Here is a 25,558-nt window from a genome sequence, read left to right as displayed (position 1 = left end):
GTACCTGGTCTCGATGATGCATGTCATTGCTAATTTGATGTGAACAGGTTTTGTTAGTCTACTCGCAGTGTGAGGTTTAAGATGAGGTGAGGTGCAATTGGGTTTAACGTCGCGTCCAAGGTTATTGCACTCTTATATCGACGTGCATGTACGTGTGTGTGTTTGTGTGTCTGCTTGTACTAGTCCGGACTGATGCCGATTTATAGTGCTAGCTCACTGAGATACCATACCGCAGTTTAACATGAATACCCCACTCAGACACAGTATACTGACTCCGAGCCGACCAGTCCTTGTTTGAGCCCCTTAATGCCGAGCGCCGGACAGGGTAACAACAAGTACCATCTTTTAACGTCTTTTGGTTTGACGTGGTCGGGGATCGAACCCCGGACCTTCCTCTCTCATGGCGGACGCTCTACCACTAGACCACGGAGGCGGTCCAGGTTTAGATGAAGATGGTAGGACTGGTCCACTGGAACTTGTGACACAGCTGTTGCTCTATGTGGTATGATATGACAGCTTTCGAGTCTTGTTTATCTTATGAAATGCATGACCTGACACAGACAACAGAAGCCTATAGAGCCGAGAAGAAAACAATGGACATCTAAAATCGACCCTTTCATCATTCAATTTGATACCAGTGTAGCTTATCAATGCCACTCAAAGATAGTGTTTGTAGAAAAAATAAACAAATAATACAAATATAATGTATTAAGACAAACAAGTTTTATTACACTGAAAATTAGATTTGTTTTACAAATAGGGATATGCCAATACATTACACATTTATTACACGTATTTATTACTGCCCAGATTGACGATAATCCACAATACACTATTGAACAGTACATACTTATGGTAATGAACGGTTGTGGGATTATGCAAAGGTTCTTCCACTTGTTTCCCATCAATGTAATCTGCAGAGAAAAAAATAAAATTTAAGAACAATGAATGAGGAACAAGACATTTCATATTCTGGCTTGGATTTTGTTTGTTTGTTTGTTTGAGACAGTATATTTGTTTAGTCAGCGCACCAAGGCATACCAAGGGTCAAACAATTTCTTTCTGACCCAAAACACATTATTTTTTTAAACATCCAGTACGCCCAGTTCCTGGGATTGATTATGTAAAGATACCCTTTCATGGGTCGAATTATTCTTGTTTTTAAGTTTTGATCTGATATATTTTTAAGATTGTGAGACAACTGAAACTTACAGAGTTTGACTATACAGGGCCGCTCTGGATTCCTTGTGGAGCATTAGAGTGTGTAGTTGGTATTTGATTGATCCAATATTGTGGTGTTCGTCTATTAAGTGCAGTTAGCCAGTCACCGGGGATTTGTGGATTGTTCGAGTTCGTAGGTGCTGACGGGTTTTGTACTTGGCTCGGATATGTTATGGTCAAGTCTGGCACAGGTGAAAGGGGATCTTGTGTGTTCGACGTAGTCATATTTGGTCCAGGTTCAGATGCGATTTGCGTAAGAGCTTGGTTGATTGAGTTCATAGATGAAGACGTGTCAGACGTGTTTGATGGCTGGTGTGATCCTGCCATGGTTGCTAGTGGTCCAGGGTCAGATGTGATAATAGGCTTTAGTGGTTCTAAATTGGTCACAGGGAGCGTAGGGTCCAAATAATTGAGCTGTTGCTTGCGTTTTGCTGGGTTTTGTGCTTCATATGTGATAGTCAACCAGGGGTCAGATGGGTCTAGCCGTTGAAGTTGATTTAATGGGGGTATGGACATGATTGAATCAGATGGACTTTGTGGTAGACTTGGGTCCGCTATGGACATGCCAGACAAACTATCAAAAGGGTTTTGTGGTTGCAGCTGATTTGTAGTCAACATCTGTCTGGAGTCAGAAATGATTTGCGACTGACCTTCTTTTGAAGAACTAGGCTGCGGCCGCCCTGATGCCTCTTGTATTTGACTTGGGGCAGCCTTAGTTAGATGTAATAATGGGTCAGAATGTAATTGAGGATGTAATGGCTCAATTTGATTTAACGTGATCTGATGTATCAAACTGTCCACGGTAGTCATACTTTCCTTATAGTGTGGCAACGGAATTTTGTTTTCTTGCATTATAGGTTTCCCCTTGAGAGATGGGCTTGGTGGATGACTAAGGTCTATAGCGTTGTGTGACAATAATGGATCAGATGAGATATGATCCTGACTTATTGGTGGCAAAGAATCTGATTTGGTTTGTGCGTACACTGGGTCGAATGGCGTCCATTGCACATTAGCGTCAAGTGTAGTTTTTGGTTGAACAGTTCCTCTTTGGCCATTTGTAGTTTGGGATTGCAATTTGCCTTCTTTGACCGTCGTAAAGCCTTGGTAAGGCGGGTTTGCTGGCTGAAACTGACTTTCTGTCGGGGAGGGCATTACACTGTCAAGTGGGGCCTGCGGTTTACTAGGATTTGGTGTGTTCATTGTCGGCCTGGGGTCAGATGCTAGTCTTGTATGACCTTTGTCGTTTGGGTTAATTGGTTGCACTTGACCAAGTTGGGTCTGTGTTTGCAACGAATTGATTAATACAGTGTCAGGTTGAAATGGGTTAGTTAAAGAAGGGTGTACAGGGTTAGAAGGGGTAAGTGCTGTTGCATTGACTACTGTCAGTGTTGAATCAGATGGGGTTTTCGGTTCAAATAGATCAGCTGTGGTTAGGGGAAAACTAGGTTCAGGTAGGATTAGCTGTTTGGTAGGATTTGTTAACTTGGTCTGAATATTTTGTACTGAGTTCATTGGTTGCAGCAGGACATATGGATGTTGCAGTTGAAACTGATCCATCTTGATCGGTTGCGGGAATAGGCCGAGTTGTTGGGTCATATCTAGTCGTCCAGTGCGTGGATTAAGGCTCGTCAGAAGCGTTTGTTTCGGAAACTCGATTCCAGTGACAGGTGATAGAGGTAGATTTGGTGCAGGATTCCAGGGCCAAATACTGGTTTGAGGTAACGATCCACTTAAGGTTAGTGCCGGAGTCACAGGCTGAAACATGTTTGGGGTTGTATTTGGTTCAGTAAATGGTTGAAACAAGCCAGTCCCAGTTGGTTGAGTAGCTAGTTGCAATAAGCCAGGTACTGCTGGTTGGTAGATGGTTGGTTGAAAGGAACCAAATACAAATGGAAAAAAATCTGGTTGAAAAGAACCGGACGCAGGTTGTTTGAAGGCCGCTGGTTGAATCGAACCAGATACTGATGGTTGAAAGAATGTTGGATGAAACGAAGCGGTTACAGGTGGTGGGAAGGCAGGTGGTTGATACGGACCTGTTACAGGAGGCTGAAATAGTCTTGGTTGAAATGAACCACTTGCAGCTTGATGAAAGAAAGACGGTCTGGTGGCAGTATGTTGAGAAGCAAATAACTGAGAGAAACTCATTGTGGAAGGTACTGCGGTCATTGGTTGAATGGCGCCAGTAGAATATGTTGGTAAAGGAGACTGGGAGGGAATGGAAGAAACTGCCCCTGGACCTCCTGTCCTCACCACACGTGATTCTCTGCTTGGTGATACCATCATTGATCCAGTCGGAGTAGAAGGAACAGTGTCTCCAGCTCTTTGAATTGGAGCTAGGTGGTCTTGATGTATTGGTCCTACGGTGGGTAATGCCATCATTCTACCATTTCCAGTTGTCCCAGTCCGAAATAAGACTCCTTTAGGCAGACTAACGATTCGTGTTGCACAGGCACTCGAAACCAGTACTGCAAGAACGAGGAAACGGTTTACCATTCTGCTCATCTCGGCTGAAATTAAAGAAATGTACAAATTCGATATAAATTTGGAAAGCTATTTTAAATACATCTGAATTTGGCACCAATATCGGTTGTTTTGGAATGGTGTGAACAATTAATTTAAAAAACGAAGAAAGATAATGCAACACAGTCTTCTGAAACAACCCTATCCAGTCACCCCAACATCCTCTAAACTGGGATGGACTCTATACTTCGTTGGATATAAATTAGGCAGTTTTAAATGTTGAGAAGGTGCATCAGCATTTCTGAAATGTGATAACACGTTTACTACATAATTTACATCTTACGCAAATACAACATAAGCAAAGGCAAAAATACGCACGCACACACATACATTCGCGTTGTACGTACTAGCACGAATTATAGGAAAAACGTGACCGTACTCGGATTGTACCCACGTGATCAAAATTGTATGATGATGTTTATTACCAGCAAAATGGATATAACTTGAAAAGCGCACTGTCCAAGATTTGTCATTTCTGTAAGTAAGTCTTCCTGAGAGCCGGAATGACTTGTTCAATAATCGCGTTATTTCGTGTTCTTTGTCAAATGGAGAGGACTATAATATGTAATTTCATCCATACTTTCAAATAGTTCTGAAGCATATCTAACCAATCATTTAATATACAATACTGTCAAGAAACGAGACCTAAGTGCAGTAAGATATATTTTGAATATAAATAATGACATACACAAATAATACGATTACATCAAGTATATTTCTTGTTTTCAAACCTACATTGTACTTCAATGTCATGATGTAAATATATACTTACAAACCTGTATTCCCCTACCCTATATCAATCAGGCGTTATCTTCAAGTATTAAAATGAAAATTGTCTTACTGTTATGTTTTTCAGAAAATTGTAAATTTGGAAATGTTTAATAATTCATGGTAACTTTATTCATCGTATGAATCTTATTGAGGCAAGTCTTTAAAACTTTGAAATGTGAAATACACATTTCAATCAGCTTTCAGAACAAGCCATTAACCTGTCGAATTCTTTAGTCATCAATTTACAGCTCGTAAGCTCATAAATGTATCAGATAACAATTGAAAAGAAATATAAGTTAATAAACCCTTTTGACAAATTTCCACACTTTCTACAGGTAATTCATTGATGTCGCTGTCAATGTCAAAGGAAAACAGTTACGTAGACATGTTTTTCGGCATTATTTCAAGTTAGTTTTACTAATTACTTACCTTTGTACATCTGGTGATCCAACTGATATCCACCTGAAGAAGGTAATGGTATTTGGACGTTGATTTGTCCAAGTCAATCTGGACACGTAAAACATATGTCATACATGGTCGACACCTGACATATCTTGATAGATGAGATGTAGTGAGTTCCACAACCGTCCTCCACGAAGTGGTGATTTATATGGCGGGGAGAACATGCATACTTGGTTTTGTATAGTTATTGATTCCTTTGTCTTACAATCCTGTGTTGTGAGTAGTATCTAAATTCTTTTGCTTCTATTTCCCAAACCCTATTGATTTGAATCGTATTCTTACATTGTATGTGATTTAATCGAAAAAGACAGCTGAAGTTTGCTGTTATGTAGCCCATGACAGTTACCTTGCCATAACCAACCAAAGGCATTTCTTGCAAATTGTTTCACATTCAGCTGTATTTGCTGGTCATATGCGCTTCATTCTTTCAACAAAGCTAGAACCAAGTTAAGAAAGAAATGAGCGAACCATTTGTTTAAAAAAAGTGGTCATCCATAAAAGTGTATTGACTGTTTAGGATTCTCTGTTCTGTACTTCAGTAATTCAGTGAACAATTTATGTCGAAGATTCCATCTTCAAGGACTGTTGAACAACTCTTTGGTTAAAACTGAATTACGATATCGTTCAATGTTCAGATAGCCAATTCCATTCCATGGAATCCATCTGAACTTGAAATAAAAGTTACCAGTTACCTAATATGTTTCATATTTAGATATAATTATAAAGATACAGAGTGACAAAATACTTTCCCTTTTGTCGAGCAATAATACAGCAGCTCCAACTTTAAAAGTGAATTACTTCAAGGGCTGCCAAATTATCCCTTTTTAATACAGGTTGATTCCAAGGGCTGCAAAGGTATCACTTTTTGAAAATGGTGAGGTGAAATGGGCTTTAACGTCGCGTCCAAGATTATTGTACTTATATAGCGACGTGTATGTACGTGTGTGTGGCTGCTTGTACTAGTCCGGACTGATGCCGATTTATAGTGCTAGCTCACTGAGATACCATGCTGCAGTTTAACATGAATCCCCCACTCAGACACATTATACTGACTCCGAGCCGACCAGTCCTTGTTTTAGCCCCCTAATGCCGAGCGCCAGACAGGGTAACAACAAGTACCATCTTTTAACGACTTTTGCTATGAACCCCGGACCTTCCTCTCTCCGGGCGGATGCTCTACCACTAGACCACGGAGGCGGTCTCTTGTTAATGGCGTACTCCTGCTGCTGAATAACTTCTTGGTTAATGGGAGATAACTGAACTGCAGATATGATCGTAACTGAAACTCACTCACGACTTATAAGACAGTCAGGCTGGTTGGCCTACAGTGGGGAGTCGGACAACTTAGTACTTGGGAAGCAAGCGTGACATTTCGAAAGTGAGGTCCGCATATTTGCCATGTTTTCCCTGAATCTTGTCAATCACATGTGTGTCAAAAGGGACAGAAAATCCAATGACATAAATGATTTCATTGGAATTATCAAAAAGGACATGATCAGGTTTGTTGGCCTGGATAGGTCTGAGACTGCATACGGGCCTATTCCAAAGAATTTTGTATTGATCATTTTCCATGACGCCCTCTACATATTGTGGGTCCTACCATGGATGGGCCTCTGAGTCAAGCATGGCGGAGACGGTAATAAAAGGATCGAATCACTCAATCATGTCGCTTAAGATATTGAGTTTGTTCCAAAGTCGGGCATCCACTGACAATGTGTTGGACAGTGTCATTGCATTCATTGCATTATCTACATCTTTACATTTTGATGCAAAACAACACATTGACAGTTTCGAGTGGGAAGTGACTGGTCCCGAGCAGCAAACAGAAAGCCTTTTATTTCACTGTTCAGGCCAGCCGACTTCATCCAGGCGAAGGACTCCACAAGGTTGCTGATGTTCTCATCAGACTGCACATAGACTCGATGCAGTGGTCGTTCAGATAGCCTCTCTTGAAAACCTGAGTCAATCATTGTGCAATCTGTCAACTAAGGTTACACATGATCGACTTCAGCAATAACCATCCGATCTGCCCCTGCATTCCCATGTATCGAGACAAAACCATACGGAGAGGGGATTATTTACAGCGGTACAATATGTGACGAAAATGAAAGCTTATACCACGGTGGCACTGGTAGTGTAAGGGTCACTAAGGTTTAATCCAAAACGCACAAAAACATACACAATGATGACAATTTCTTTCATTTATTTATCTTGGCGGAACTATATTCATTGTAGAAACACAAATATAAGATAGTAATATAGTTGAACTGGGCTCATGTTGTGTATTGATAGTTTCGTGTTGTACGTCCCTGCGATTGTTCTGAATTTTTTACCAATAGCACGGGGTTGGAGGATCTTTGTACCTGTTGAGGAATCAAGTATCTGGAGTCATAAAATGAGAGAATCGGACCATATAATAAATCGTAATCATTTAAATATTATATTTTGCAAAGACAATGTCGATAAGAAAGGTAAAGATAAAGAATCATATTTCAGACATTTAATATTTAATATATATATAAATATATATGAAAAAAAACACTTGAGGCTTTTACTGTTTGTGTAGATTTACTCACATACTTACTGATATCATTGGATGCACTGTCATGGTGTTTGTTAACCAGCTATTGGATTGCGTGTTTTGGGCTTGATAACCAAGGGTCAGATGGATTTTGGCCTTGAGGTGATGGCTCCACCACTTGCCACGTGTCAGAAGGGAACTGGTCATAGGTGGAAGGGTTTGTCAATTGCCAACCTCCAGGTCGACTTGGAGGCACACCTTGGTCTTGATAGTTTGGGTTTTGTCCAACCGCAAGCCGGGGAACAATACGGTTTCCTTGTTGGCCATGGTTATTCAGATTAACACGTTGTACATAACGGCTTTGACGTTGATCTTGGCTATTAAGATCCTTCACTTGTCCAGCAGGTTCAGACGGATTTGTTTGTTGATTTGGCGCTGTGGGGATATTTTGGCTATTGACCAATGGATTGTGTTGGTTGGACGGGTGCGTTTGCTTCTTCTGGTCCCAAGGAGAAACGGTTGATTTGTTTGCCGATGGGTCAGAAGGATAATTGGGGTAAACAATATTTGTTTCTTTCTTTTTATTCCAAGTTTTGTTTTTGTTTTCTGTAGAGTAGGCAGTTTTCATCTGTGTCGATGAGGTTTGTTTCAATATCGACATGTCTCGGGTATCTTGAAGCGGCTGGGCTGGGGTACTTTTAGGATGCAAATGTTGAGTTGGCAGAGCTCGGGGACCATTAGGGTACAAAGGTTGATGTAATCCTAGTGGGGTGTTTGGTTCTAGCTGACCTTTAGGACGCACAGGCGGGTAGGACCCTCGCAGATTGTAACGTGGTGAGTAAGGTCTTGAAGGTAATATAGCTCCTGTTGGGTTGACAGGTGTTAAACGTCTGTGACCATGGAGAAATGAACCCTTTGGGTTTAAATGCAGTGGAAGCTGAGGAAGTAAGGGCTTCTCCAAGTGACGAGTATTGTTAATTGCGACGATATCTCCCTTTGGGTGAACTGGAAGTGATCCCTTTGGGTGAACCCGTAGAATGCTATAACCCTTTCCTTTTGGTTGATATGCGTCAGCAACTGCAGCTGTTGTTAGCATTGCCAACAATAATCGAAAACCCATCAATCCCATTTTCACGAACTGAAATTACAAACAAAGAATGGTTTGCTGCCGTACGTAATGTTAAAATTTATAGACTAATGGCTTGTGGTTGATCAGAGTAAAACTACTTTTAGTATCTACAGTCGAACCTCGCTTATCCGGACAATTAATATGCTAACTAGAATACTACACTTGCTAGGACAGAAGTAGTAGTCTCTTTAGCCAAGCAGTTAATAAATTGAAATTTCTTTTTGGATTATGTCAAAATCCAACATATGTTAAATTATCATGGATTTATGGATTATTTTCAAGGTATAATGAGAGGGATATTGTTTGGTCCAGGAAATGTACCTGTCTCAAGGAGTCAACAGTAAGTGACGAATACAAAAAGGAAGTTTTTTTTATATATTCAGAGAAAATGTTTGAGACAAGTGCAAGCAATACCATGTGGATTCTAAGAACATCAAAGGATCTGCTTGAATCTGCAATCACAGAAAAGAACCATTTTCAATTATGTCAAAACAGTTCAGGACCTTTTCTTATGCATAAAAATCGGAATTTCTGTAAAGGCAAAATGAAAACAAGGGAATTTCGCCAAGACGTTTAACTATTATTATAAGCTTTAGGTATATCAATGAACTGAATATTGTCCTATATTGGTCATATAGCCAATTCCCTTTCTCTGATTTACCCACCTCGACTAGAAATAAATTAGGCCAGTAAAAAGGCCTCATCTATTTCATATTTAGATCGATGAGACTCAGAGTGGCAACAAACTAAAATCTCCCAACAAGACAAGACAAGAGGGATGACTTTTTATGTCGATCAATATTCTAGCAGCTACAGCCTTTGGTGTCTACATTTCACAATGTAGTTTGATCAGGCTTACAACATTCAACATTTCAAAAGGAAGACATTTTTATCACCTTTTTCTGGTACAGATATTTGATGGTGATTAATGAAAACATGCTTACGATAGTGTTTGGATCCTCTTTTAGCAGACATTTCTTATGATCATGCGCAAGTGGACAAAACGCATTTGTGACAAAATTTATGTCTGATGCAATTCTGTATTTCGACTTATGTCCCATATGTTCCCGTGTTATTTTTCAGGTGAAGTATTGACTTGCCTTTGCGTGTGTTTGTGACGGTTGCCACCGGTGGGACAGGATACTCTCACCTTTTTGCGAACACCTGGTATCATTACTATTTGATAGTGAGTCATAAACACATGCTCATGATAAATACGGAATCGTACAATCGACTCTGCTCTTGTAGAGATTTCTGTTGGATATGGAAAGGGTTTTGTCGCTTTATTTGATTTGCGCAATATGTCCCCGCGTTCGTTGAAATGAACTTGCATATGCCTTTGGGACAGGAAAGGCTGCCCTCTTCGCCAGCACCTGGTATCATTGTACATGTTTGAGAGTGATTTATAAACACATGCCGTTGGATACATGGAGTCTTCCTGAACGGCACGATGAAGTGACAACAATTATGAATTGCTGGGTTTTAAATATATTTCAAATATAGTTAGAGAACGCAGATGTAAATTTCATTTCATATATATCGTAAAGCATAGCGTTTTAAAAGTAGCATTCTCCCAATTCTGATTTTTATTATATTATACATTGTTTTTATGCAGGTACGAGTAAGTTAATGTTACAGTTTAAAACACGAAGTCATTCTATCAAGAATAACGGACCCATGAAAGAATATGCACACACCCATGGAATGTCGTAAAAATGACAAGTTTGAAACTTATTTTCGAAGTTTGACATGAATTTCGATTGGACCATACTCTTCATTGTCAAAATGTTCATTCAAGTACATATACTATCAGATCAGATCTCCGACGATGCATATACATATATACGAGTACATTTGCTTTAGCGTTATACTAGATGTCAAATTTGAATCAATTTGTACCATAACATTGTATTGACATATGGTGTGTGCCTGGGATTTACAAAACATACACAATTTGCTTGAGCAATACAATTGAAAATGGAACCTTAGCCATCTGGGTTATAGAACCGTGTTATAAAAATAATTACGACACATGTGTAGAAGCATGCAAGCATTGTGACGTTACTCTGGTATTGACGTGGATACTTTCTCAGATCGGTCGATCAAGACATTTGACATAACTGAAACGATTAATAATAATAATTTCCTTTTATCTTTCAGCGCTCCTATCTGTCCTCGTCATGTCTTTGGGGTCAAGTAGTCGATCACCTTGAAATGCACTTATACGAAATCCAATTATAACACATACATAGGTGTGTCTAATACTGAAAATGTACTATCGGTTTGATGTTTGCAATACAATGATAAAGTCGTCGTATATTTCTTGTGGAAATTAGAAAATAGCATGCGACGGTCCATATATCTTTCCTGCTTTAGACGCCAAGCATATTTGTATACAATTCCACAATATTTTTCCGAGCGAGATCTGTTGGCGCTCTGCATTGAAAGTGGTCCATTCTACGCATAATTATTTTGTCACGAGCGTTTCCCGAACAGGTATGGGTATTGTATCTGAGCCGCAGCCTTAGTCATGAGTGAGTGAGTGCGTTTGGTCTAGCGCCGCTTTGAAAGTCTACATTCAGTTATATCACGGCGAGACAGTTTGATATGGGAGGAAAGCCCGAAGTGATGCAGGCGAAAGCCACGAGCACAGTGCGGTCCCGACAAAACAAAGAAACGTAAACGTTAGATTTTTAGAGGTCGCTGTCTTTGAACATTGCTGAATGCAGTGTAAACAATACACAAACAAACAAACACAACCGATGATTCTGATTGTGCCACAAGTGTTTTGAGTCCAAGAGACGATCTGACACATAATCATAAGTTTTGCATTTCTCTATAATGAGTTTAATGTATTTAGCATAAAATGTTATTGGAATCTACATCCATATGTCCCTAATTCCAACTTACAAATAATGTTCTAGCAATGGTCTCTTATATATATTTATTTTGTTTTATTTCAAGAAGATATATAGCTATCAAGGCTGCAGCATAATCCTAATGCAGCAGACCAAAAGCACTTAGTACTTGAGATCACCCTTTAGAATACGTAAGTCTACTTTGAATATGATAGAGGAATTTGAAGACTAAGCAATAGAAATACTAGGATAACAATTCATAACAGTTATGTATTAATTTTATATGATTTTATATATTTAGTGTTGCACATACTGAACTAAAGTAGTATTTGTTATCACTATTATCACAGACTGAGTGAGTAATAATATATATTACTAACGGAAGCTATTTAATCTACAGTTGGGCCAGAAACAAACATCGACTCTCTTTTGACGGCTTCAGTAATTAGTATACAACACATATTTCGAGATCCCAATACCTGCATTGATGTAGTGCAAATGATGATTATTATTCATGGATGTCATACCTGTATATTCTTACATGTGTGTATGCCATGAAAATTCGTATATACTTTCTCTAGGGCGGGACCCTTGTTTAAAAAGGTTTGGGATAAGATTAGTGAAAAATCAATGTGATTGTCATCTTTCAGGTTTTTGAAAATGATGGTTCTAATCATTGTTTCCAATGCATGCTTACTTCTACAGAGATCAAACTTTATGTTTACATTTTTCTAAACATATATTACTTTGACGTTATTGTGAACCTGCTTGCATCATTCATTGTCAGCTACAATTGTTGCACATATGGCTTGTACAATGATGAAACTTGAATGGTTTTGAGTGGAAAGTTGTCTTGATTAATTCGAAAACAAAACTCGTTTTACATTCATAATAAATCTCTGCCGAGAACAGAGTTGATTTACGATTCCAATATGTCATGAGTATGTGTTTATGAATCACTATCAAATAGTGACGATAGTGGCGAGAGTATCCTGCCTCACCGGTGGCACCCACCACAAACACATGCAAACTCAAGGCAAGCCAATTGTTCACCTGAGTAATCTGAAATTTCAATTTTGATGAAATGGTGGTAAAGTGGCGGCTCCAAATTTAATTTATACTTGCCAACACATCTCTAGTCACTACACATCCCCTTCTGTCTCAAGACATCTCACGAGCAAAAAGTATCAAATGACCTTACACCTCCAATATAAAAAAGCAGACAATCATTTTGTTCATATGGTACTTTTTAATAATGTACCTATCAATGAGATGAGGCATTTTGCATGACGATCTTGAGCCTTGTCCATAACCAGGGCATAGAAATGTCTTGATAACGGGAGGGATGATCCAATTGAAAGTTTCTGGAAAGTTTCTTTGTACAATCATACATTCTCTAGACTTTGACAATGGATCACACTGAGGAACAACCAACAAGCCATAAGTTGAGGTCTTAGCATCGTTAAAATGCCGTTTGATATTATTTATACTAGTATCTATGCTTCTTTGAAGGCCGTGCCTTTTGAAAGGTGAGCATGAGTGCGTCTTAAGCCTGAACTCTCCGATTGTTGACAACCCTCTGTGAGGATCTACCTGAATACTCCCTTGCCTCCATTTCCAACTCAGGACCAAGTATTGTTTTGGAGGGTGAAAGACGAAGCGGCAAACACATCGGTGAAGTTTGAATGGAGATTGTCCAAGTCATTCCCGAAATTATGAAGATCATCAGCTAGCTTAGCTACGTTGTCACCCTGCAACTGATCGCCCAAAAACACGACACATTAACTCTTCAAAGGAAGATTCCCATCCGGGCATTCCCATAGCACATCTTGCGAATGCTCTAACTACCTTGAACGGAGAGACGACTCGGCAGTACTTCATAGACCTCCCGTCAAGAGGGATGTGGTAATAGGCTTTTGTTACGTCCGTGATAATGATCAATTTCCTCTCCAGTGTCTACGCCATGATGAGATATTCCGCCATTTTGGCGGAGAAGATTGTCATCTGTGACTGCTGACAATTGCTGATACAGATCTTCTGGATGCTCATCGGACTGGAGGCAAAATCACACAAGTCAAGAGAATACCCCTGTGGATAGAAATCCGAAGTGAAGTCGGATTACCTGCCAAACGTTAAGAATAAAAATGCTGTTTTTAACTACGGTTTTTCTAGAAATTACAGTGCAACAATTTGTGATTTGACCCAATGGTTATTCAAGCATGTTTACTTTCTGTTGGGCACAGACCGGCTGCTCCCGGGGGAACGTTCTCCCCGTCATTGGCTCGTTTCTACAACGTTTCAACCACGTGACGCCGTCCACTAGAAATGGTGCACAGTTCGGGTAGAGCGAGAGGGTATATATCAATTTCTGTCTCCAGTTATCGAAAGTGTTCACAATTGCTAAGGGGCACGATGGTTATGACACTTGCCACATTACCCAATATTTGAATGCCTAACCAGTCAAATATTTAAGTGAAAAGTCAACACATGTCGAAGATATAGTGGTCCGTAAGGAGTTGTGGGTATTACCGCTGCCACCACGCCAAGGTGAGACACTTACCAGTGACAAGGTCGTCAAGGGGATGGCAATCAAACTCCTTATTTCCCAACACCAGCACTACAACTCATCTGTGTAGATATATGTAGACGATGACGTCCTGTCTCACCAATTGCAAGGGTAGCTTTGAATTTCCCAGAGAATGTGAGTGACTGAGTGAGTTGGGTTTAACACCGCGTTTAACAGTATTCCAGTTATATCACTGCGTATCAGCTTAATGTGAGAGGAAAGCCCGAGTGGATGCAGGTCTCGGACGTTTACCACTTCGGTGAAACCCACGAGCACGGGTATGGTGCTGATAAACCGAGAAACATAATCGGGGCGAACCGGGATTCGAACCCACAATCATAGGTTTTTGGTGAGCCCAAGGGACGCAACTCTGCAAGGCGAATCACGTCGCCTTAGACGACTGAGCCACCCGTGCCCCCGAGGATTCTTGAAGTAAGCTATTTGGATTTCCTTCATTGCTTTCTTGATATATCACCCTTACATCAATGTCAATGAAAATATACCTCCAAGATTTGGATAGTTGGTCGTAGGTTTCACGGGTTTATCATGCTTTATTTCCAGCGATGCAACCACCATTCCGAAAAAACAATTACACTGTTTTCCCCCCACTACTTACAAAATAAAGTATCAAAATCAAGTTGTCTCTGTAGGCGAATGTCAATATATGAAAATATCACAACAACGTCAGAAAACAAAAGGAGCACCAAATCCTCAATACTTTGTGAAATATAAATGTATGCATGTAGTTATGGGGTTATTTCACTGTAGATTTTCAAACAATATTTAACGTGGCCGTACATGTTTTTAAGAATACTGTGAAACCCTCCATGAAATCCTTTCTGTAACAATAGCTATAAAAGACTCTTTCTTGATACAAGGCCAAATACTTTTTTAAAATCTATAAAAGCACAAATGAAACGTTCTATTTGTCAGCACATATATTTACTGCATAATGCGTGTAAAGTGAATACGTTGTCTGTTGTGTGGAATACTGTTCTCGGAAACCAGCTTGTGACTCTGATAATAGGGGGGCGGTCGGGTAGCCTAGTGGTTATAAAGCCTTCGCTCGTCACTCCGAAGACCCGGGTTCGATTCCCGACATGGGTAGAATGTGTGAAGTCCATTTCTGGTGTCCCCCGCCGTGATATTGCTGGAATATTGCTGGAATATTGCTAAAAGCGGCGTAAAACCAAACTCACTCACTCACTCACTCACTGATAATAGGTCATTTGATTCAATCCATGTTCTTAGTCTCCTTTCAATAAAAGCATTGAACAAATTTCCAGGGATTAATAGGGATTTTCCACGGTAAATATTAGGATCAGCTTTACTACCTAATTTAAACAAAGGTAACATCATGCAAATATCCCTTGCTACGGGCAAAACTCCTTGATCCAGAGTGTTTTTTAAATAGGAGTTTTAGATATAGAGCAAAAAAGAAATGTCGAATTCTAGGAATCATCTTAAGGAATTCTGCAGGAATGCCATCTGCCCTCGGTGCTTTCCCATTCTTCATATTTTCAATTTGGTAATCTCTGCATCAGTTATCTTCGATAACACCACATCTGTATTTAGCAATAATCACCTGCATCACAATTGTGGTAATTAACAAAGTCATTCCCTTCAAAATCTAATAATTCATCTGTTGATTCTTGATTTAATAGAGTCTTGAAAAAGTTATAAAACAAACACGGAACCACAGCAGAAGAATGCTTGGTAAGTTGGAACATAAATACTTCACAGTTTCTCAACATTTGGTACTGTCATTACACTCTACCTATGCTTGAGTTTGACAATATCTGATTTGAACAGTATTTGTTTATACTGGATATCACGTCGTGTCTGCTTGATGCGGGGTGAAAGCCCGAGGTGATGCAGGTCTTAGAAGCTTTCCACTTTTGTGAAAACCCACTGGTACTGACAAACCTGGAACCTTAGTCAGGGCGAGTTGCAATTGCAACAATATAAATTTTCGATTACCTTCCTGTTGCCACTTACAGGTGATATAACAAAAGGAGGTCGAAAATAAACTTCAAAATAATCTTTAGCCTTTCAGGAAAGGTGCTTTGATGACATGTCTATCTGTGAAATGGTATGTGTAAATTGTGAAATGAAAGGACCCCGAGGGAAGTTGACGGTTGTCTTGCGTGGCCAAGATGTCAAGTAAAATTATGGACAACTAATTCATGGACTAGCTAGATTCTTCCTTGCCATCCGTGTTAAAATAATGATCTTGCGATTTGGGTGAATAAATACACAGCATGACCAATGAAAACCACTCTGAACACGACCGACCACTAAGGAAAGGGGCGAAGTTTGTCGATCGCACTGCAGAAAATTGATATCGATATTTCCTGTCCAGAGAGCGATTTGCCCACACCCTAGTTAAAGCACCAGTTGCATGTTGATATGAAAAGCAGGATGCCCCCCCCAAAAAAAAACAACAACAAACAAACAAACCCCCAAAACAAAACAAAAAAACACCAAAAAACAACACAAAACAACAACAACAACAACAAAAAACAAACCAGGTTGCACCGTGGTCCCAAAAATTTAGCAAAGTGGAACATTTGCTGGTCTGCTGCCAGTGTCACATAAATTAATGACGCAATTTTGTAAAACCTGATTGGAACATGTGAACATTATCTTGAAGTACCCACATGAAGCATAACAGATTAACTCATGGATAAGTGATGTAATATGATAAATAAACTTTAGAGGTATTGAGGGTGTTCAAAGTTCCATTTTGTTAAGAACCTAAAGGGATAGTCAGACACAAATCTATTGTTTACATGTACTTGGTGCATGTAGACATAAATATTAGATTGCCTTTTTTAATGTTTCATAAGGCTATATCGATCTCTGCAAGCAAGGTTCCTGGGGATTATAGTTTAAGCCGATACACAGACACCAAGTCTTACACAGATACCAAGTTGTTTTTACATCACGGCGTGTGAGCCAGCTTCGAGTTTTGTGCTGACAAACAAAGGATCAACATCTGTACAAATCTGCGATTAGAATCCCCGATCAGCGGATCCTGTCGCGACTACGGGAAGCAATTTGCGAATCTCGATTTGAAATTGACTTGTATTTTATTATAGGGGATTAGGGCCGGTGGCATTGGCCTTTGAACTGTATCACATTTCACTGACACCCTCTAACCTCATTTAAAAAAAATACATGTAACAATTTAACATGCCCTCTCTCGCCCTCTTCGTTTATCTAGACATGAGACCAGTGCTTGATAGTAAAACTGTTATTTTATCGGTGTTTTGAGGTTTCTATCGAAACCTACGGAGAGTTTAAAAGATGGAAATAATTAAGCACTGACAGTAAGTGGGATGTTTGTTTGAGATATTTTTCAAACCACGATGCCTGTTCCCACAACATATCAACTGTCAGAGCATCATCCATATGTAATGAACGACATTTGAATTTTTGTAAAACCTGAAGAAAAATTATTTTATTCCAGCAGTTTACCAATCATTAGACATACTGGCATTGATACTAAACTGTCACGAAGCGAGACCTAAGTGCAGAAAGATATATCTAAATTTTAATAATGACATAATATAATACCAATGTGATTACATCAAGTAAATATTGCGTTTTCAATCCCACATTGTACTTTAGTGTCACCCAACATGTCATGATGCAAATGCATTATTTACAAACCTGTATTCCCCTACCCTTTATCCATCAGGCGGTATCTTCAACTTCTTAACTTTTATGGATATTGACGTTCTGTTTATTATGTTTTTCAGAAAATTGTGAATTTTAAAATGGTCCTTTTATTCATTGTATGTATCTTATTAAGCAAGCTTTTAACATTTTGAAATGTGAAACACATATTCACATGTAAATCAGCTTCAAGAACAAGCTGCTGACCTGCAGCAGTCCAATTCTTTAGACATCATTTACAGCTCCTAAGTTCATATATGCACCCCATCAGATAACCAATGAAAGGAAATATTACGCAATAAAATACCTTCTAAACCTTTAAACAAATTTCCACTTTCCACAGGTAATTAATTGACGTTATCTCTGTTAATGTCAACAGAAATCAGTCATGTAGACATGTTGTTCAGCATTATTTCAAGTTAGTTTCAGTAATTACTTACCTGTGTACATCTGGTGATCCGACTGATATCCACATGAAGAATGTAATGATAGTTGGACGTTGGCTTGTCAAAGTTAATCTGGACACGGAAAACATATGTCATACATGGTCGACACCTGACATATTTTGATAGACGAGGTGTAGTAATTTCCACAACCGTCCTCCACGAAGTGTCGGTTGTGGCTATTTATATGGCGGTGGGTTTTGTAATGAGTACTTATTGATTCCTTTGTCTTACAGTCCCGTGAGACTGTAGTGAGTAGTGTCAACACTGCTTTGAGTCTATTTCCAAAACCCTATTGGGTGGATAAGGATTTCTTACATTATATGTGATTCAATCGAAAAAGCCAACTGAAGTTTGTTGTTCTTTAGCCAATGGCAGTTACCTTGCCATAACCGCCTGAAGCAATCTGTATCAAAAGATTTCGAATTCCGTTGTATTTGCTAGTATACGCGCTCCATTCTTTCGAAAACAAGAACCAAATTAAGAAAGAAATAAGCGAACAATTTATTTTGTAAACCATGCCATCCAAAGTTGTTGCACTGTTCTGCAAGTTTCGGGTTCTCTGTTCTGTACTTCAGTTATTCAGTGATAAATTTATGTCGAGGATTCCATCTTCAAGTACTGTTGAACTACTCCTTGGATGAAACTGAATTACGATATCGTTCAGTGGTCAGATAGCATATTCCCTTCCACTGAACCCAACTGCACTGAAATAAAAGTGACCAGTAAAACCGCCTCATCTGTTAAATATTTAGGTATATGCATAAAGATTCAGAGTGACAAAATACTCTCCAGAATACTGTATGACAAGGTGGAGGCTGGTTAGGCTCATCAGCAGTCCTATCCAGTGTATCATGCTACACAACTGTATCGTTTTCAGAGAGGTTTTGTATATTCACACTGTAAAAGTGGTTCTCAGATAGCAAGGCTTGCTGTAAAATCGCTCCTCTTAGTATCGCTCATCTTTACAGTATCTTGCTATGTCAGTGTTCACCATAGCTAGGATATCTAACACAAGGATAAATTTTAACTGGATTCTACGTTCAGAGCAGATGCGTCAAGTAAATTTGGAGATTCTGAATGGATTGTTACTTATGTTGTGGGGTCCACACACTGTTGATAGATTTGCTAGCCTAATGCTAAGTTGGGCAGATTCAATTCCAGATCTTGGTGCCCTGGCACAGAACCAGTAAATGTTCAAACAACTGGGTTGTCCCCCATATGCATTTGGTGACGACAAAGGTTATTAGATACACTCTACAACATAAAGCTAGCATTACTATCATTAGTAGTGCCTAGTTGGCAATAACCAAGGACATATGCCAGATTTAGTTCTCAAGTCTAAGGCCTCAGCTTTAGTCTTAGTATGACAGGTCTTTTAATAGGTGGAAACAATGGTGTTCAAAATTTAAGGAGATTACATGTTTGCCTGCTCATCCGTTTCAAGTTGCTTTGTATCTTATATCACTTGTTCAGGCAAGTAAGAAAGCTCCATCTGTCATGGAATAAAATTACGGAATTGGGTGGGCGTACACGCAAGAATGTCAGCCAGAACAGGATTTGCTTGATAACATCCGAGAAGCGGCATTTAGAACTTAAAGTACTTCAGCCAAGAACCTGTTAATTGTGACATGCTGAAGTTGGTTGTTGTATTTCGTAAAACTCCCTCTCTACTCGATGTAACGTTTTAACAATGTCACTTATCTTTTGTTTTTGTTTTCCAGAGTTTCTGAAGTGGTGCATATCAAATATTAAATTCTAGGATGACTTCATGAGTATAATGTTGCTGAAACATCGTGAAACAACGTTCCTGAACCAGACAATCCAGGGATTGACATCATGAGCACCGAACTACGCAATCGGGATACGATGAATTGCATCAACCAAGTCAGCGAGCCTGACCATCCGATCCTGTTAGTCGCCTCTTACAACAAACATGGGTTTCTAAAGACGGTGTTGAACCGTTTATACATGTCTGCTGAATGCGAGAATGTTTTTATTAACTATAAGTGATGTGAGACATAGAGACAATGTGCTCCTTGCTCATGTACGTCTTGCTGTCTTGCTGTTTCTGTGTATATATGGGCAAAGAGATAAAAAATATTTATATTTAAAGCTTGCACCAATCAATGTCTATTCCAGATGTGCAAATGTCAACAGACAATTATCAATATACTAAATTCAAAACATGTTAACCATATCCACTCTTTAGCTTTGTTTCTAAAGCATGTGTTACTTTTATACAAAATATAGTTTGATTGTTGTTGCAACTATTTTTATGTGACACATTATTCTGTCACTTCATCTGTACTGTGGGCCTTCACTACTGAATAAAACGTTTGTCTGTGGGTGATGAGGATTGACCTTAACATTCAACGTCAACGTCAACCAGACATGGGGGCACGGGTGGGCCAGTCGTATATGTTTCTAGGTTTGTCAGCACCATACCCGTGCTCGTAGGTTTCACCGAAAGGTAAACGTCTGAGACCTGCATCACTACGGGCTTCCCTCCTACATTAAACTGACACGCCGTGATATAACTGGCGTTGTTAAACCCAACTCACTCACACAACCAGACATGTGCAGTGGAAACATTCCGTAAGAATATGAAGCGTGTGTGAGCATTCAAACACAATGGTGTCTATTATTTTTTTTTATATCAAAACAAGTTGAGTTACGTCACTGTCTACCTGTGAGTTCTGGATTTAATGTTTCAAAGGGGCACAGGTTGTCCAGTCGTCAAAGGTACCGCACTTCACTGTACAATGTTGCGTCCCTTTTTGGCGTCCGAAATCTATGGTCGCTGGTTGGAATCTTGGTTTGCCCTGATTGTGTTTCTAGGTTTCTCAGTCCCATATCCGTGTAGACCGCCTCCGTGGTCTTGTGGTAGAGCGTCCGCCCGGAGAGCGGAAGGTCCGGGGTTTGATCCCCGGCCGCGTCATACCAAAAGACGTTAAAAGATAGTACTCGTTGTTACCCTGTTTTGCACTCGGTATTAAGGGGCTAAAACAAGGAATGTTTGGTCCGGAGCTAGTATACTGTGTCTGAGTGAGGTAATCACGTTAAACTGCGGCTAGCACTATAACTCGGCATCAGTCCGGACTAGTACAAGCACACACACACACACACACACACACACACACACACACACACACACACACACACACACACACACACACACACACACACACACATGCATGAACGTCGCTATATAAGTGCAATAATCTTGGACGCCACGTTAAACCCCATTTCACCTCACCTCACAAAAGTATTAACGTCTAAGACTTCGGGCTTTCCTCCTTCGTCAAGGGCGGTCGGGTATCCCAGTGTTTAAAGCGTTCGCTCGTCACGCCGAAGACCCGGGTTCGATTCCCGACATGGGTACAATGTGTGAAGCCCATTTCTGGTGTCCCCCGCCGTGATATTGCTGGAATATTGCTAAAAGCGGCGTAAAACCGTACTCACTCACTCCTTCGTCAATCTGTCTCCCGTGATATTACTAAAATACTATAAATCAGTTGTCAGCTGTGTTAACATATATTCGTTATAATATAGGACGAAAATGAAAGCGTATATCACTTTGGCACTGGAATTGTAAGGGTCACGAAAGGGAACAACCGAAGCATACAAAAAACATATACAAAGACGACAACTTCTTTCATTTATTCATCTCGATCTCGGCGGAACTATATTCATTGTAGAAACACATAGATGAGATAGTGATATAGTTGAATTGGGCGGCTTATGTTGTGTATTGTTAGCGGAACTCTCACAAGTGAATAGACTTTGAATCGACCAGTTTCGTGTTGTACGTCCCTGCGATTGTTCTGAGTTTGTGACCAATAGCACGGGAAAAGGAGGATCTTTGTACCTGTCATAACATGGTAAAATGGGTTAATACATAAACTCTTAATCATATAAATATTAATTGGTACAAAGACAGTTCCGATAATAAACGTAAATACGAAACATCATATTTCAGGCATTACCATATACACACATGAACAAACGTCTACGCCATTTGAAGCTTTTACTGTTTGTGTGGATTTACTTATATACTTACTTATTTCATTGGAAGCACCGTCACGATGTTTGTTAACCAGCTATTGCATTGTGTATTTCGGTCTGTTGGCGACCACTTGGTGACCAAGGGTCAGATGGATTTTGAGGTTGACCATGGGTTGATGGGTCTACCCCTTGCCATGTGTCAGGTTGGCTTTGTGTCTGCCAAGGGTCAGATGGATTATGGCCATGGGTTGTTGGGTCTACCACTTGCCACGTGTCAGGTTGGTTTTGTGTCTGCCAAGGGTCAGATGGATTTTGAGGCTGAACTTGTGTCTGCCAAGGGTCAGATGGATTTTGAGGCTGACCTTGAGTCTGCCAAGGGTCAGATGGATTTTGGCCTTGAGTTGATGGGTCTACCACTTGCCACGTGTCACGAGGGATGTGGTCATTGGTGGATGGGTTTGTATGTTGCCAACTTCCAGGTTGACTTGGCGGCAGACCTTGGTCTTGGTTGTTTGAGTTTTGTCCAATTGTATCAATACTGTTTCCTTGTTGACCATGGTTAGTCGGGTCTACAGATGGGTTTTGACGTTGATCTTGGCTATTAAGATCCTTCACTTGTCCAGCAGGTTCATTTGTTTGTTGATTGGATTTAGTGGGGTTAGTTTTGCTATTGACCCATGGATTGTGTTGGTTGGAAGGGTGCGTTTGCTTCTTCTTGTCCGCAGGAGAAACGGTTGGCTTGTTGGCCGATGGGTCAGAGGGATAATTGGGGTAAACAGTATTTGTGTCTTTCTTTTTGGTCCAAGTTTCTTCTTTGTATTCTGCAGAGGAGGACTTTTTCGTCTGTGTCGATGAAGTTTGTTTCCATTTCGGCATGTCTAGGGTACCTTTTGGATGCAAGGGTTGTGTCGGCTGAGCTAGTGAACCTTTAGGATTTAAGGGTCGATGTAATCCTATTGAAGTGTGTGGTTCCAGCTGACCTTTAGGGCGGGCAGGAAGGTAGGATCCTCGCAGGTTGTAACGTGGAAAGTAGGGTCTTGAAGGTAAAATAGCTCCTTTAGGATTTACAGGTCTTAAACGTCTGTGGTCATGGAGAAATGAACCCTTTGGGTTTAAATACAGTGGAAGTTGAGGAAGTAAAGGCTCTTTCACGTTGGGAGTATCGGGTGCGACGAAATTTCCTTTCGGGTGAACTGGATGTGATCCCTTTGGGTGAACCCGTGGAATGCTATAACCCTTCCCTTTTGGTTGATATGCGTCAGCAACTGCAGCTGTTGTTAGCATTGCCAACAAGAACCGAAAACCCATCAATCCCATTTTCACAGTCTGAAATTACAAACAAGGAATGTTTTGCTGCCGTACGTAATGTGAAAATGTTTAGACTAATGGTTTGTGTTGATCAGTGCAAAACTACTTTTAGTATGTACAGTCGAAACCCACTTATCTAGACACTTGTTGTGATAACTAGAATGCTTCTCTTGCTTGGACATCCCTATAGAAAGGTAATAGGCTATTTCACCAAGCACTTTATACATTGTAATTTCTTTTTGGATTATTTGAACTTCCAAGATAAGAAAACATATGTTCAATTATCAGGGATTTATGGATTCTTTTCAAGAGGAGGTATAATGAGAGGTATATTGCGTGGTCCAGCAAATGTACCACCAAGATAGGCTGCCCTTTTCGCGAACACCTGGTATCATCACTGTTAGGCAGTGGTTGATAAACACATGCTGATTTATACATTTATAGTCGTAGAATGGACTCTAGAGATTTCTTATGATGACGAAATGAGGTTTGTCGCTTATATTTACAGAAGCATAACTGATTATAATCCATCTTTATTTTGGAAACTATTCTATTAAATCAACCAGAACCTTCCAATCAGTATCACAACCTCCTGAGCTCAGTTTCCTGTACTGGTCTGGGCAAATAGGATGCCGATTGTGTTTGTGAGGCAGTTCACCTTCACTTCCCACTGAACGTGTTCATTTTCGCATTGGATTTGAAGGACTCCCATCCACGACAATTACAACACCGTAACATTATTGTAACACTGTAACTCCTTATTGTACACTCTAAATTTCAAGAATATTGTTAAGCATAATCATCCGTCTGATAACAATATGTTTTATCATCAAATACTACCAGTGTTGTCAAAATGGTACAATAAGCCATGCATTGTACGGTGTACATTTAAAACTGTGCATATTGTCATAATGTCACGATATCAGACATAGCATATTCAAAATATTTTATATTAAAAACAGTCACGTGAAAATATAATGATGCTATGCAGCAGCATGTGTATAACTCACTTTTCTTTTATCGTCACACAATTCTCTAGATATCCTAGTATTACCTTTTAAATTAACAAGGTTGTTCATTTTGAACAAAATATATATAATGTATATCTACATAAATATGTGTAAATACACGTTTAGGCTTGTAAATGCCATATACAACAATCAGTTTGGCATGTACAAGTAAGTAACGGTCCACATTTCTTCAAGTCCAGTGTAATAGATTCCAAATACTCACGAAAATGGCTCTGTGGGGTCTTATGACTATCCTGCGATGACTTCTCGTAGCCGGGGTTGTCGCTGGCCTCAATGAACAACACTAAGATAAGTTTCGACTTTAAACAGTCACTAATCTTCATGAATCACACAACTTTACTGCTGATGTTTTTAACAGAAGTGATCGATTCATTTTTAATGAATGGACGCGATGAAGTGACAACAATTATGAATTGCTGTTTTTTAAATATTTAAAAAAAATATACTTAGAGAAAGCAGATGGCATGTATTGTATTTATATAGATCGTAAAGCATAGCGTTTTAAAGCATCATTCTCCCAATTTAGATTTATATTATATTTTACATTGTTCTTATGCAGGTACTTCATGTTAAAGTTTAACACACAAAGTCATTGTGTCAAGAATAACGGACCCATGAAAGATTATGCACACACCCATTAAGTTTTTAAAGCTACTTCCATAATTGACGTGATCCCGTGACTTATTTTTCGTGGCATGCCATTAAGGAACTGAAAATATCCTAATGTATGACTCATTCATTATTTGGCCGAGAATATTGTGAAGACTGTGAAAAAGCTAATAGAAACTGTCCAACTGAATTGGGCTACAGTCCTGTTATTATTTGGTACGTGGATCATACATGAAGCACCCGGATGTGCAACTTAGAGTATCCGATACTCCGCGAGGGAATGGGGGAAGAATAGGTCTTCAGCAACCCATGCTTGTCGTAAGAGGCGACTATGCTTGTCGTAAAAGGCGACTAACGGGATCGGGTGGTCAGACTCGCTGACTTGGTTGATGCATGTCATCGGTATCCATTACGTGGATCGATGATCATG

General features: G+C 39.7%; 3 protein-coding genes across 3 annotated transcripts; all 3 read right to left on the bottom strand.

Moving 5' to 3' along the window:
• Positions 1-716: 716 nt before the first annotated feature.
• Positions 717-3,135, bottom strand: LOC124150440 (sporozoite surface protein 2-like). Its single transcript, XM_046522478.2, has 2 exons — positions 1,213-3,135; positions 717-914 (listed from the first exon to the last, which is right to left on the bottom strand). Exon 1 carries the CDS (start codon positions 2,983-2,985, stop codon positions 1,222-1,224), a length of 1,764 nt encoding a protein of 587 aa, XP_046378434.2. The 5' UTR covers positions 2,986-3,135; the 3' UTR covers positions 717-914; positions 1,213-1,221.
• A 4,025-nt stretch (positions 3,136-7,160) lies between these two features.
• LOC124150432 (sporozoite surface protein 2-like) lies at positions 7,161-18,328 on the bottom strand. Its single transcript, XM_046522466.2, has 3 exons — positions 18,170-18,328; positions 7,559-8,633; positions 7,161-7,337 (listed from the first exon to the last, which is right to left on the bottom strand). The coding sequence occupies exons 1-2, from the start codon at positions 18,269-18,271 to the stop codon at positions 7,599-7,601; spliced, it is 1,137 nt and encodes a 378-aa protein (XP_046378422.2). The 5' UTR covers positions 18,272-18,328; the 3' UTR covers positions 7,161-7,337; positions 7,559-7,598.
• A 3,492-nt stretch (positions 18,329-21,820) lies between these two features.
• Positions 21,821-24,844, bottom strand: LOC124150428 (sporozoite surface protein 2-like). The gene is made up of 3 exons (XM_046522452.2): positions 24,722-24,844; positions 22,236-23,506; positions 21,821-22,043 (listed from the first exon to the last, which is right to left on the bottom strand). The coding sequence occupies exon 2, from the start codon at positions 23,495-23,497 to the stop codon at positions 22,268-22,270; it is 1,230 nt and encodes a 409-aa protein (XP_046378408.1). The 5' UTR covers positions 23,498-23,506; positions 24,722-24,844; the 3' UTR covers positions 21,821-22,043; positions 22,236-22,267.
• Positions 24,845-25,558: the final 714 nt, after the last annotated feature.

Source organism: Haliotis rufescens, unplaced genomic scaffold, assembly GCF_023055435.1.
Source record: "Haliotis rufescens isolate VD_foot unplaced genomic scaffold, xgHalRufe1.0.p SCAF_1, whole genome shotgun sequence".
NCBI classification, from domain to species: domain Eukaryota; kingdom Metazoa; phylum Mollusca; class Gastropoda; order Lepetellida; family Haliotidae; genus Haliotis; species Haliotis rufescens.
This window is presented reverse-complemented; position numbering and strand designations above follow the sequence as displayed.

Excerpts from the sequence above, each read along its gene's own strand:
- LOC124150440 (XM_046522478.2), bottom strand. The coding sequence starts at position 2,985 with ATGTTTCAGCCTGTGACTCCGGCACTAACCTTAAGTGGATCGTTACCT.
- LOC124150432 (XM_046522466.2), bottom strand. The coding sequence starts at position 18,271 with ATGACATATGTTTTCCGTGTCCAGATTAACTTTGACAAGCCAACGTCC. Across the intron at positions 8,634-18,169 it reads GGATCACCAGATGTACACAG|TTCGTGAAAATGGGATTGAT; the intron begins GTAAGTAATTAC and ends TTGTAATTTCAG.
- LOC124150428 (XM_046522452.2), bottom strand. The coding sequence starts at position 23,497 with ATGGGATTGATGGGTTTTCGGTTCTTGTTGGCAATGCTAACAACAGCT.